The sequence below is a fragment of the Ictidomys tridecemlineatus genome, chromosome 11 (assembly GCF_052094955.1).
Source record: "Ictidomys tridecemlineatus isolate mIctTri1 chromosome 11, mIctTri1.hap1, whole genome shotgun sequence".
In the NCBI taxonomy this organism is placed as follows: Eukaryota; Metazoa; Chordata; class Mammalia; order Rodentia; family Sciuridae; genus Ictidomys; species Ictidomys tridecemlineatus.
The window spans coordinates 15570315-15584120 of NC_135487.1; the positions used below are offsets into that span (position 1 = coordinate 15570315).

A 13806-nucleotide genomic window follows, 5' to 3' on the forward strand; every position below is an offset into this window, starting at 1 on the left:
AGAGGAATCCAATAAATAGAGAAGTTAAATAATTTGCTCAATGTTCCAACTTTGTAAGGAGCTGGACTGGGATTCAAACTCAGGCCTCTGGAATCTCACCACTTCACAAACTATGAGGGCATGGACACAGATCTGTCTAGACAAGCACGATCAGGGAATAGCAAGGTCACGTGCCGACTAATATTTGATGGCCAGCTGTCCCAAAAAAAAAAAAAAAAAAAAAAAACCACTTGATCTGTTGTGTTTGCCAATTTCTTTGGTGGAAAAACTCTTCCCATGGCCAAGCTCAAGCTACTGACATGCTGTCACTGAATTGAAACAGATAAAAGGAAGAAAAGTGCAGTACCATACCATCTAGCACTTTCAACATCTGGATTTATTTAATAGAAATAAGTTACCTCTAGACTATAGATGAGAGTAAAATAATGAGGAAATGATGATTTTGAAATATTACCTCTGTTTTTCATATAACTTAATTAAAAGCAGACAATCTGATTTTTAAAATAATGGCCGAGTTTAACAACCAGCTTCCAAAATTCCTGAAAATTCTACAATCAGTGCTAAAACAGTTCTGCTTGCCACTGGATGCCTGTCTGTAAAGTGGGGTCTGACTGGAGAATAGCCACAAGCCTGGGTTGTACCTGCTTTGGAAAGCCACGTGCAAAGGTTACAAGGTGTGTCTCTCTAGGTGTGTAGCCAGCAATTTCTCTGATTCAGGTGTGGAGCTCTGAGTATACAGCCCGGGGCCCATCGGTGTTTGTCTTTGTGGAATGACAGCTGAGTTACTGTGTCCAAATGTGTGAATGTGACTGTTTGCTGAGTCTGTAGCTTTGCAAGTCTCCGTCTAGCTGGGTTGTGTGCATTCCTGTGTGTGGTTGTCTTTTGTACCTTTCTACAACTATCATGGTCAGTGTGCATCATTTGGGTCGTGCCTGTCATGTCAGTGTCAGTAGCCATGCCTCCCACGCAGTTAGGTTCTTAGATGCCTGATTGGCTATTGCTGTGTGGGGTGCCTGTGTGTGACTGTCTGTTGATGTGACTATAGCTGTGACTGTGGGTGCTTGGTTGTCTGTTGGAAGCTGTTTTAGCTGGTACCAGCAGCTCACAGCATCTGACAAAACCCTAAGTCCCTGGGAGTTCAGGATTCATAATAAGCCCTGGGCTGAGCTGCAACGTGGAGCATCCGTCTTCTTACAGGAAGTGTGTCCTCCTTTGCTAACCACCACTGGGCGGGCCCACTTTCACTCCCAGGGCAGGCCCCACCTTTCTCGGCTAGATGCCCAGAGCTCTGTGCCCACCCAGATGCTGCCAAGAGCCCAGGCGCAGACGTGGCTGTAGACTGGTTTTGCACTGTAAGGACCCTACCGCCAGACTCGCAGCTTTCCTGGGAGGGCTCTGGACACTTCCAAGGGAACCCATCCCCAAGGGACACAGTTTCCTCTTCCCATTCCACAAGGAGGAACCGAGGGCCAAAAGAAGGAAAGTACAGTGACTTGCCTTGGGCCATAAAAGGAGTGAGCAGGACCTGGTCTTTATCCTAATTCTTTCTTAGATCCCTTAAGCTCTCCTGAACTGCACCCCCACGCCTTACCCAGAGGCTCAGAATTTCTTTCCTGGCCCTAGTGAGGGTTGGCAAGAGGCTGTGCTGGGATAACCTGTCTATCTGAAATAGAATTCAGCTCAGGATACCTAGCTGGGCCCTGCCACCCCCGGCTGGGAACACACCCATCCCCCTCTGTTTTACTGAGGATTTAGAGAAGCCCTGCAGGGGACAGGTGGAGGCTGGGTGTCAGGGGAGAAGCTCCCAGCACCTTCCTTGCAGGGCTCCACTGGACCTTTCTGTGTCCACTGGCTGTGGAGAAGCAAGTCTCCACCTTTGGCTCTTACCAGGCAGCAGGCTGAGTAGGACTTCACACACTGAGGTACACTCAGGAGATCCTGAGGCAGGGAATTCCCTACTGATGGCTGAAGAAACCAAGTCTTTATATGGATGCCATCTCATTACTGTCCACCCTAGGACCCCCTGACACTTCATGGTTCCAGGGACGCTTCCCTCTAGCCTTGGTCACCTTGCTGTGGGTCCTTCCTTCCCAAGTTTCTAAGGTCAAGAAATGTACTGGAAATGCAGGTCCTGATGCAGCATTCAGGATACGGATGGTGGGAGGAAGAGGACCCTAGGACAGGGCGTAAGGTGGAGGGCGTACCCACGGGGCCTCTCCCTTCTCTTTTCCTCACAGGGTGAGCCCATGCCCTCGGGTACTATGGCCAAGTTTGCTCTGGCAAGGCGACGACGCGGCAGCCTCCTGCCTGAGGCAAAGATCACCGGGAAGATCAAACATTAACTCACCGCTGGGCCCGCGCTCTGCGCTGCTGGGACTGCGAGCCCAGGAGCCCTCAGGTAGGGCAGTGGGCCCGGATCCCCCGATCCCCCGTCTCCCTCCCGCTGCGCACCTCCCGGCGCAGGGCCGCCCAGCCCGGCCTCCCGCCTGCCCCTTCCCCCGCCCGCACCTGTTCCACCCCGCCCGCCCCGGCCCCACCCAGCGGCCAAGGAAAAAGTTGCCAACAGAACCGCTCCTGGCACCCAGGCTGTGGGCTTGCGGGACCCGCTCCACTCCAGCAGATCCCCTCCGGGGCGCGGAGGAAACTCTGCTCAGCACCCTTCTCAGCCCGTCTCTTTGATCCTTCTTGGGCCACCCAAAGTTTGTTCCTCTAGTCCCAGCCTTCCCCGCCACTCAGGGGCTTTGCACACACCGTGAGCGCAGGGACTCCCAAAGTCTTTTCCAGGCTCCACGCCCGCTTTCCCTGGCGACCCTGCACAAACCGTCCATGGTGAACCCGACACGTCCAGAGGGACATGCACGAGCTGCGCCTCCGCCTCCTGGGCCTGCACGATCCCCCAGCGCCCTGGGCCGTGTTCACGCCCACCCCGAGGTGCCTAGCAAGTGTCCCTCGGGGCCCTGCGCCCTACACCATCCCGCCTCCCTGGGGTCCCAGTGCCCCATTCTCGCCCGCCGGGCGCGCTGCCCGCACACGCCCCTGGGCTCCCTGGCTCGCCCGCGCCGCGCCTCCCGGGGCGGGGGCTGCGGCCCAAACTCTGCAGCCTCACCGTGTTCTTCCTGGCCACCATCTTCTCCAGCTTTTTGGCGATCCTCAGCAGCTCCTCTTCCTGGCCCATGTTGGCTCTCGAGGCCTGGCCCGGCGAGGGACGCAGGGCAGCAGTCAGGACGCGGGGCAGCGGGCTCCGGAGCAGAGGGCGCGCAACCCGCGCGGGCCCCAAACACACAGGACACACACACGCCTGGCGGGGGCGGGGCTCTCCCCTCCCCCCCCCCCCGCCTCCCCACAGTCAGGGGGAGGGGTGACGTGCACTAAATATAGACTTCAAGGACTCGCCTGGGCCAAGATTGCCTGCGCCGGTCTGTCGGGCCTCTTGGAGGGACGGGGCACTTCACTTAGGACAGACATTTCCAGGAGTGCCGGGGGACTGAAGGGCGATGGGGAAAGAGGGCTTTCTGGCGAGCTCAGAGACTCCTGTCCCGGGCCACTAGAGGCGGTCGTGGCGCGGAGCTCTCCTGAGGGTGCTCAAGAGCTCCAGGAAGAGTTCTGGGTTCTTGCGTGTCTGCATGGTTGCAGCTCAAACAGGGAGGACCCACGTCCGTGCCTATGGCCAAGTGCAGACAACTTGGTGTACTCGAATCACGTCTCGGTGAAGTGCAGCTCTGCCTAACTTAAGCTCACTCCCTGCGCTCGACTTGTGCATCCGCGTGTATCCTGCTGTTTTGGTCTGAGTGCTCAGAGCTTAGTCTATTTTGTAACAATGAGGTTTTGCGTTTCTAGCAAGCTCTAAAGTGCTCGGGGTGCTGCTGGTCCCAGGGCCATTCTTGGAGTGGTGAGGGAGATTCTTAAAGGCACCCAACTGAGAGATAAGGACCAGGTGTCCACCGGTGCCCAGTATTTATTCAGCTTCAGACCAGGGCCTTCCCAGCGGGTTTGGGTTTGGAAGGGTAATTTGCAGAGGAGGGGCAGAACCATTGCCTAGCTCCCCCAGCTGTGCACACATTAGCCTTCCTGATGAGGATCTCCTGAGTGTTCCTCATAGACCTGGTCTCCTGGTGCCTTTCTGAATCAGCAAATTTAATGGACAGAAAATGACCTTCCCATTGGGCCTGGTGGTGCACGCCTGTAATCCCAGTAGCTTGGGAGGTTGAGGCAGGAGAATGGAGAGTTCAAAGTCAGCCTCAGCTACTTAGTGAGGCCCTAAACAACTCAGTGAGACCCTGTCTCTAGATAAATATAAAAAGGGTTTAGGAATGTGGCTCAGTGGTTAAGTGCTCCTGGGTTCAATCCCTAGTACCAAAAAAAAAAAAAAAAAAAACCTTCCCAATAAGGGGTCCTGGATCTAGAGGGGAAGCAGGAAAACTGGTCCATGGTTGGGGAGCTGTGGCTTGATGTGTTTCTAGAGAAATTTCCAGACTGAGAAACCCCAAACTCAGAGACCACCATTGCTGTGACCAGCACAGCCCTTAAGACAGAAATCTGCAAGGGGCAATGGGGATTGAAGAAAGACAGACAGACACACATAGCAAAAGCTGGGGCCAGGTGTATCATCACTCCCTGATGGAGGGTGAATGACCCAGAGCTAGCTCAGCACGTTTATTAGGTAGGTCTTGTCACCAAAAAGTTATATGTGAGAAAGTTTCAGCAAAGCTGACAGAAGTTCACAGTGAAACTTGTAAGACATCAACGTTATCTTGTTATGCCCAAATTCTCTATGCCTGGGAGTTGGTGCCTGAGCTCAAGGTCCTGACTGATACAGCTCTGCCCCTTCAGGAGCCTCCTCCTCTTCCCCAGGCATCACCATAGCAACTGATCCTTTTTTCTTTTCTTCTTTTTTTTTTTTTTTTTTTTTGTGGTACTGGGGATCGAACCCAGGGCTTTATGCATGAGAGGCAAGCACTCTACCAACTGAGCTAGATCCCCAACCTGCAACTGGGCCATCTTTGTACAGGAAGTTCCCAGCACAAATGCAGTCATGAGGCCGTCAGAAACCATGGTTCAAGTCATGGCTGTCTACACCCCATCCCAGTCTGTGTGGACTCCTGTCTTCCAGTTGCTGTTGTGTGCCTGAAGTTAAGTAGGACAGGGTGGATTTTTTTCATTCATTGAACAAATTTGTCTTGAGTGTCCAAGTAACAAGCAAGACTCACCCAGTCCCAGCAAGCTGGGCAAGAGAAACTTTATTTCATTTTTGGATATTGGTTATTGACCCTAAGGGCACTTAACCACTTAGCCGCATCCTCAGCTCTTTCTATTTTTTGAGACAGGGTCTCACTAAGTTGCTTAGGGCCTTGCTAAGTTGCTGATGGTGGTTTCGAGCTTGTGATCCTCCTGTTTTAGCTTCCTGAATAGCTGGGATTACAGGCATGAGCCACTGCACCTGTCAGGAGAAACTTAAGCAGGGATATAATCAATGAATGTATTTATCACAGCTGAGCTGGGGTTAGGGGGAGGTGGAGGGCATTTTTAAAAACACATTTGAGGGGGCCTGTACAAGCAGGGGTGCCACCTACTCAGAAGAAATGAAGTTCATTGAACTGAAGTGATGAGAGGGAGTTGGAAGAAAAAGTTCATGTAAGGGAGGAAGAAACAGCCATTCATTCAACATATATTTATTGCGCACCTATAATGTGCCAGGCAGTTTTAGCCCTAAGCATCTAGAGAGGATCAAAGCAGTCCCTTAAGAGCTCCAAATGTGCAACACAACTTGAGGTATATTCTAAGTATCATCTCTCAAAGGCATCCAGCAAGATAAACTCTTGGGATTGAACCCAGGGGCACTTTATTACTGAGCCACATTCCCAGTCCTTCTTGTTTCTTATTTGGAGACAGGGTTTCATTAAGTTGCTTAGGGCCTTACTAAGTTGCTGAGGTTGGCCTCAAACTTGCAATCCTCCTGCCTCAGCTTCTGAGTCACCGGGATTACATGGAACACTTAGCTGTTGCCTTTTTAAATTTATTTATTTATTTATTTTGCAAACAGGTCTTGGTCTCATACTTAACTATGCAATCTTCCCCTCTCAGCCTCCCAAGTAGCTGGGATATAGGCGCACACCATCACATATGGGTCTTTTGAGTTTTTTTTTTTTTTTAACTCTGTTTCACTTCTCTATATCCTCATTATGTTTTTGGGATCACCTCACAAATAAAATACTTGCTCCTAAATCCTTGTCTCAGGGGGCAAAGGGACTGGTGGGGCCCGTGGCAAAGGCAAAAGCTTTGACTCTCCAGAAGACAGTGCAGGGCTCTCTCCACACCAGGGCTTCACAGCCTGGGCACTACTAACCTCTTGGACTGGACAATTCACTGTCGGGTGTGTGGCTATGGTCTGGATATGGTTTCAGTGTCCCCAAAAGGTTCACATGCTGGAAGCCTGGTCTCCAACGTGGCGATGTTAAGGGGTAGAGAAGCTTTAAGGGTGCGGCCTCATGGAAGGTAATTAGGTCATGGAGTCACTGCCTTGGAAGGGATTAATGCGGGTCTCCTGGACTGAGTGCTGGAGAGAATGGATTGTTAGAAAGGGAGGCTACTGGGCTCGGGTGGTGGCGCAGAGGTAGAGTGCTTGCCTAGCATGTGTGAGGTACTGGGTTAGAGTCTCAGCACCACATATAAATAAGTAAGATAAAGGCCCATCAACAACTAAAAAAAAAAAAAAAAAAAAAAAAAAAAAGTGAGGCTACCCCACACCTTGGCATCCTCAGCATGCAGCTGATTCCTTTCCCTGCCATATTGTGACATGGTCAGGGGGCCTCTGCCAGGGTGCTGGCACCATGCTGTTTGGACCCTCCAGCCACCAGAATTGTGAGTCAAATAAACCTCTCTACTTTAGAAAGTACAGTCCACTAGATGCCAGTAGCACCCTTCAGTTGGGGGGCAGGGTGGGAAGGAAAAAAAAATCTCTATACCAGACACCTCCTGGGGCAAAACCGGCCCTGATGGCACTGCAGTCACGGCTCCACACCAGGCTGTCTCCCTTGCAGGATCCAGAGAAACAATTCCAGGGCCCAAGAGTCAGATCTCATAAATGAAATCAATGGAACTTATCTCCTCCAAATCCTTTATTAGAGATGAATGAAATAACACGTCTGAGATGAACAGAGCCATACACGGGGGGCTCAGAAGGCAATCTGTTTCTGTGGGCCCACACAGCAGTCAGACCTCCTGGGTAGCCTCCCTGCAGACTGCTGTGCTGCTGGCCTTGACGCCCTCTGGTCTCCTCTGCTTGGCCTGGCCCATCCCCACCAGGGCCCAGCACCCATGGCTGTAAAACTGAGGTGTTAGCAGTTGGTGATGACTTTAGAGAGTCGGCTTCCAACTGGGGCTGAGCAGTGGTGGACTTCTGGCACTGGGAAGGACCTTGAAGACTTTGCTCTATCCCTCTCCTGCCTCCTTTCTCAGCCCCTCTCACCCAAGACTGGCAGGCTCCTGAGTTGACAGAAAGAAGAGATAAGTGGGGATCCATCACCCCAGTTCCTTTCCTCTTGCTAAGTCATGGAGATAAACAAAAGCAGGTGAGCCATGCTCTACTTCGTGGCTGAGGAAGACATTAGAGATCCCTGGGAAGGCTGGATTGTGCCTCGTGACTGGCATTCAGAACGTCTATTTAACAGCCAGTTCAGCATAGGCCCTGGCCAACTAGAATAAAGATGAGCTACAGACAACTGTCATGGTCAGATGGGAAACCAGACAACAGCACGTCCTGCTCCTCATTCCAGAACCATCCTCTGGAACCTGGCCCTGCCCATTCCCAAGCCAGTCCTTGAGACCAGCTTCCCTACTGGGGACCATACCTATAGGAAGGACCCTGGCCTTTCCCATGTGACATCCATAGTGCCTCACACAGGCCTGGACACAGAGCTGGAACTCAGTAAAGGAACACTGGACTAAGAATGGTGAGAAGACAGTCCCTGGTCCGGCAGAGTCCGTGATCTGAAAGTGAACGAGGGTGCCCCGGGCTGATGGGAGAAACCGTCCTGTCTGACAGGGAACCGAAAGTTCTGTGTCTGAACCGAGCTCAGGAGCACTCAGACCTAACCTCTGGGTGGCTGGCCACGGAGGGCAATGAGCCAGCAGGAAAAGGACCATCTCAGCCCCATCATGAAAGGACACAGCTTCCTTGGCAGGGACATGGTCCACAGCAAGAGGAAGGCCATCCACAGAGACACGAGGGATGGAGAGCCGGGACCCAAGGGAATGGATGCCTTCACTCTCCAACTTTGTGTGCTCAAGTTCCACTTGAGCGTTGGGGTTCAATATGGCCATGCAGGGGTCAGCAAGGCCCTAGTCTTGCAAAAGGCGCACAGAACTTGCCGGGAGAACCCCAGTCTTTGCGCCATCCCCTTCAGGGAAGCCAACCTGGGGAGAAAGATGAAACCGAGATCTAGGATCTATCATGTACAAGGTGATTACCACACTTAGCTTCACGATCCCCATGGGGAGGAGGTTAAATTATTCCCATTTTTACACACAGGGAAACTGAGGCTTAAAGAAATAAAGGAACTAAAAACCACTTTCCTCTAACATTCAGCTCTTACGACCATACACGCCACAAGAGACTAAATGCCAGGTGACGGCTGCCGGCTCTCAGGGCAGTGGTGGAGCACGGATTTGTACTGGTACCTGACAGATGGACAAAATATGACGACTCCCCAGGGGAGCCAGCTCCTGCCCTGCCAACCCCCACGCCCAGCGTAGACACCCAGTGCCATCCCTGGGAATCCAGGGGAGCCAGGAACGGAGGAGGCCACCTTCCCCTGGGCTTTGGTCTCTGCCCACTGCAGGTGCCACTCAATATATGTAACTGCTGAAGACTCGGTGATCTCAGCAGGGAGAAGCCAGATTAAGGCTCTAGCTCTCTCCCTGTTCCCGTCACACCCCTCTATGCCTGGGATCTGGAAGTCCATGCGGATTCTAGAAGCCCCCGGTACAAGGGGAGAGATGGACGGAGGCCAGGTGTGCAGCCGCCCTACTCCCGCTGAAGGAGGCCTGGCTCCTCCTCCCTTGGGGAACAACACAACTTGGGCCACTTCGCCGCCTCCACTTCTTGGGGCCTGGGCTCACTGCAGCTACACGCAGCCCTGGGCCTGGGTGGGAAGGAAAGCCCTGGGGCAGGGACTCGCACCAGGTGGCCATCTGGATCCACATGTGCCCCAGCCATGGGGAGAGACTTCTACCCCACGACACCTGCCCCTGACCGACTCTCAGACCCCCCACTGCCCTCAGACACAGTCCCAGGGCTCCTACCTGTGTGCTCCTTCTGGGCACGGGCTGCCGGGCTGAGGGACCATCTTCCAGGCTCCGGGCTCCCCGCCGATAGGAGCGAGTGCTCTCCGAGCTAGAAGGCAAGGAGAGCCCACCCTGGTTGCCTTGGTGCCCAGAGCCCCCCTGAGTGAGGAGAAAGGGCTCAGGAAGAGAGCGAGCGAGGCCGGGGCTTAGGATGGGGGGCATGGAGTCCTCAAGGCTGCCTAGTCTGGGTCCATGATAGGTCCCAGAGGCCTGGAGATGACCCCCAGAGGGCTCTGAGGATATCACCACATCGGTTTGCCCAAACTCCTGCTAGAAAGGGTTTGTGAGAAGGGAGAGGATTGGGTTCTGGGTTACAACTGCGGACAGAGTAAGGACCCCACTCAGAGTCTCTGAATGAGCCACGCAGGTGGGGCTGAGCCTTCTTTCCTCCAGCCTCAGCACCAGGGTCCGTCCCAGGCTCCTCCCCAGCTCTGCAGGCCAACCTGGGGACAGGTGGGGGCAGGGGCCACACCCCTAAGCCCAAGGTCTAGCATCCCCACCTAGGGCATGGGCCCCAGAGCTAGGATGTGGCCCAGTCTTGAGGGAGGTGCTTTTTAGAGGTGGGAAACAAATGGGTGATCAGAGACATCAGGAGACTTGCCTAGTTTCCACAGCTGGGCCCTCACCCACCTGAATCGGACGGGGAGATACACCTCTGCAGGGGTGGCTCCAGGTGCCAGGCTGGGTCGGGAGGTGCCCGGGGTCTCCTGGAGGCCCTCCTCTGAGCTGAGCAGGCCTTGACTGGCTCCCCCAGGCTCCATGGGGCTTGTGAGGCTGGAGGAGGAGGTGGCTAGACTGCCCAGGCTCTCAGAGGCCTCGGGGGGCTCTGAACTCAGGCTGGGGACTTCAGGATCTGGAACCAGAAATGACAGACCCCATTTTTATCATTCCCTCGGCTGTCTTTCAAAGCGGCCTTTGACCTCTAGGATTGGCCTTGGTTCCCTCCCAGCTCCCAGCCCCCTCTTCCTCTCCACCTTCTCCAGCTGCACATCTGTTCACAGCAGCAGCTGGCCTCCTGGCCGCTTGCCGTCCTGCTCCTGCTCCCCCTTCCCCTCAGCCTGGCCTCTCCTGTCCATCCCTCAGTTCAGCTCCCAGCCCTGACCACTCATTCCCAGCAGGACCTGCCCGCTCCCACCTCTGGATGGACCTTCCAGGACAAGCCGGCTCTAGTCATTCAACCTCTGTTCCCAAGCACAGGCACATGCACGAAGAGCCCAAGTCCCTGTCTTCCTGAGATTAAGGCTTTGAATCTTATCACACTGAGCCTTGTAATGCCATCAACTGTATTTCAGTTTTTATCTCCTCACTAGAGGTGTCCCAGAAGCCCTCAACGGACTCAAGACTTAGTAGATGCTTCAAAAAACTCCTGTCTTTCTTTTTTATTTAAGTGGAGTGCCGAGGAATTTGGAATAAGACAGACCTGGGTTTGAACTCCACCCCAGAGGCTTATCAGCTGTGGAAACTTAAGCATATTACTTAACCTCTCGGAGGAGGATAACCTCTAAAGAGAGGTGACTGTGAGTGAGATGTGGACTGGTGGCACTCTCAGTTCAGGGTCCCAGCATACAGAGGACCTCAATAAATGGTATGGTGAGGACTTTTCTGAGCAGCCAACTATACCTCCGTTGGCATGTCCTGCACGTCCTTGGACTGTTGTCCGAGAAGAGCTTTTGATGGGCAAGGGTGGGGGACAGTCTTCACTCTGGCTCTGCTGGGCGGCTGGTCCTAGGCTGGTGAAGGTCTCATAGGTCTTGTTGCTGATGTCCAGCCTGCCACTGGCCCAGCGGGCTTGGGCTGGGGGCTTCAGAGGGCAGCGCTGTGGGGCGAGGACAGCTGTTTCCCCAGTTCAGCCTGCCCTCCCACACCAGGCCCACTCTGGCTTTCCTTCCGCCACCTAGAGGCTGCGACAGAGGCTGGCACCCACCTTCTCCTCCTCATCCTCCTCGCTGTCAGAGCCAGGCTCCATAGACATTGCCCAGGGGTAGTCTACATGCAGAGGGAAGGTGAGGGTCCCAGCCTGGGCCTGATCCAGCTGCCAGAGAAAAAGGCCCGCCAGTTCAGAGGCCAGGGGCCCAGCAAGGAAGGAGAAAGGTCAGAGGGCAGCCCCACCCTCTCACTCACCAGCTCCTCACACTCCTTGTGCTGCTTCTTCCTGGCCACATCCAGAGCTGTCTCTCCAGCCTCGTTCACTGTGAAGGGGTAAAGTCAGGGTCATGGTCAGGGCCAAGGAGACATTACAACTTAGGTTAAGATGGGCCTCTGGAATTAGAATATTTGGCTTTGGGGCTGGGGATGTGGCTCAAGCGGTAGCGCGCTCGCCTGGCATGCATGCGGCCCAGGTTTGATCCTCAGCACCACATACAAACAAAGGTGTTGTGTCCGCCAAGAACTAAAAGAAATAAATATTAAAAAATTGTCTCTCAAAAAAAAAAAGAATGTTCGGCTTTGAATCCTGGCCTCGAAACTTTGTAGCTATGTGAGATTAAGCAAGATATTTAACCTCTCTGGGCCTTAACTGTCTTATTTATAAAATGAGTATAACACTTGAAAGTATCTGACCAGGTTATCGTAAGAATTAAATTAATTAACAGGTATAAGTCAGTGCAGGCATATTAGTAAGCAGTAGCTATTACAGTCACTATCACCCAGATTTGGCTATATTTATTTTGATAGATATTTTCAGAAATATTACTTAATTTTACCCCTTTGGCAGGACTGCCACATCAGTGGTGTTACTCCCATTTTACAGATGAGGAGGCTGAAGTTCAAAAGATGAGTGACACCCGCCCTAGGTCACAGAGGCAGTCAGAAGCAAGCCAGGTTAGCACCCAAGTGTGTCTGCAAAGCCCATGCTTGACAGGCAGGAAGCGGTAGCTGGGAGCTGGGATGGGCTCTTCGGGAGGAGGTGTCCCTGGTCGCACCTGTGCCCACAGCTGCTCTCCCTCTCAGCAGCAGCTTGATGCAGTCGGCCTGGCCGTGGAGCGCTGCGCAGTGCAGGGCAGTATTCCCGTCCTCAGCCTTGGCATCCAGGTGACCACTGGGGGAGGGGTTCAGGGGGCAAGGAGGGGAACCCAGTTGGGAGGGTAAAGGTTAGGGGAAAGGAAAAGAGGAGACCAGGAGATGGGGGCGGGAAAGCGGGCAGTGCAAGGAGGGGCTGAGGGCAGCAGGTTCTCACCCGTTCTGGATGATGAAGTCCACCAGGGGCAGGGAGGCCTGGCTGGCTACTTTGATAGCCAAGTGCAGGGCAAGCTCTCCGGGCACCTGAACACATGCCCACATCTGAGTTTCCCCAGGTCACCTGCCCCCAGCCCAGCGCTGCCCTCTTGGACCCCTGCTGCTAGATAAGAAGCTGCCAGAACCCGAGAGACAAGACCCAACGGACAGAACCATGCGTGTGGGGAGAGGGGCAAGGACCAACCGCCCCCTCAGTGTTTCCTTCATGGCTCTTCCTCTTCTGTCCTCAAAGGAAGGAGTTTCCCAAGCTGGGTTCTGGCTCCAGGCTCCTCTCTGGCCCCGTTTCCCCATGGAAACCTATGCAGCCTCACGCCCTGCGGCGGCTGGCATCACTGAACTGCTGCACCCTGCTGCCCACTAGCGCCCAATGGATATCAGATGATGGCTCAAAGAGCCCCAGGCTCTTTGTTGTTTTGGTGGTGCCAGCTGGGGCTGAACCCAGGGCCTCCTTAGTGCTAAGTATGCACTCTAGCACTGAGCTACACACCTAGTCCACGACAGCCAATCGCCAATGTCCAATCAGCAGCAATCCCCGCTGACTTGACCTTTCCAGGGCCTGGGATATCCCCTCTCCTTGACTATTCCATATCACTGGAATAGTCAGGCAGTGTCTAATCTGACATACCCTTGCCCAATTCTAAGGCTATTCAACCCTGTAGGTGCTATTCTCTCTCTCCCTCTCTTCTTCTTCTTCTTCTTCTTTTTTTTTTTTTTTTGGTGCTGGGGATTGAACCCAGGGCCTTGTACATGTGAGGCAAGCACTCTACCAACTGAGCTATCCCCAGCCACTTCTTCTTCTTTTTTTAACCAGGGATTGAACCCAGGGTTGCTTAACCATCCCCCGCCCTGTTTTTATTTTTTATTTTGAGACAGGGTCTTGCTAAGTTGCTTAGGGTCTCACTAAATTGCTGAGGCTGGCCTTGAGCTTGCAATCCTCCTGCCTCAGTTTCCTAAGCCACTGGGATTATAGGTGTGTACCACCATGCCGGGCTCTGTGGGTGCTATTCTTAACCCATTTTATGGATAAGGAAATAAGGCTCAGAGAGGTTAAGTAATTTGCCCTGGGTCACATAGCTAAGAGGAGTAATAGCTAGACTTCTGGCTCAGGTCTGCTTGACTGGAGGCATGCACACTGACTCAGGGATGGTGAGAACTGAGCAGCTGGCCCAGAAAGGCACAGGGGAGTGACAGCTGGGTTATAAGGGGCCCTCTGTGGGGTGGGGGTGGGAT

At 53.5% G+C, this 13806-nt stretch overlaps 2 protein-coding genes and 1 long non-coding RNA gene across 10 annotated transcripts in view; 1 reads left to right on the forward strand and 2 right to left on the reverse strand.

Moving 5' to 3' along the window:
- Tcea3 (transcription elongation factor A3) overlaps positions 1-3502 on the reverse strand; it is a 38526-nt gene extending 35024 nt beyond the window's left edge. The window contains exon 1 of one of the 2 annotated variants that reach the window (XM_078025591.1): positions 3107-3502. In XM_078025591.1, coding sequence (XP_077881717.1) covers positions 3107-3175 — 69 coding nt within the window. In that variant the 5' untranslated portion in view covers positions 3176-3502. Of the gene's footprint in view, positions 1-2751; positions 2882-3106 lie in introns of those variants that run through there. The other variant, XM_078025590.1, reaches the window with a different exon arrangement.
- LOC144367931 (uncharacterized) lies at positions 1204-2910 on the forward strand. Its single transcript, XR_013427581.1, has 3 exons — positions 1204-1352; positions 2238-2398; positions 2775-2910. It is a non-coding gene; the product is annotated as an uncharacterized LOC144367931 (long non-coding RNA).
- Positions 3503-7097: 3595 nt separating the features above from the next.
- The window catches only part of Asap3 (ArfGAP with SH3 domain, ankyrin repeat and PH domain 3), a 43138-nt gene continuing 36429 nt past the window's right edge, over positions 7098-13806 (reverse strand). For 5 of the 7 annotated variants that reach the window (XM_040288096.2, XM_040288097.2, XM_021734229.3 and 2 more), the window contains 8 exons: positions 12518-12603; positions 12264-12379; positions 11464-11531; positions 11267-11374; positions 10963-11158; positions 9973-10195; positions 9301-9391; positions 7098-8412 (listed from right to left, as the gene is read on the reverse strand). In XM_040288096.2, the coding sequence (XP_040144030.1) occupies positions 8338-8412; positions 9301-9391; positions 9973-10195; positions 10963-11158; positions 11267-11374; positions 11464-11531; positions 12264-12379; positions 12518-12603 (963 nt within the window). In that variant the 3' untranslated portion in view covers positions 7098-8337. Of the gene's footprint in view, positions 8677-9300; positions 9392-9972; positions 10196-10962; positions 11176-11266; positions 11375-11463; positions 11532-12263; positions 12380-12517; positions 12604-13806 lie in introns of those variants that run through there. The other 2 variants (XM_078025589.1, XM_040288100.2) reach the window with 2 other exon arrangements.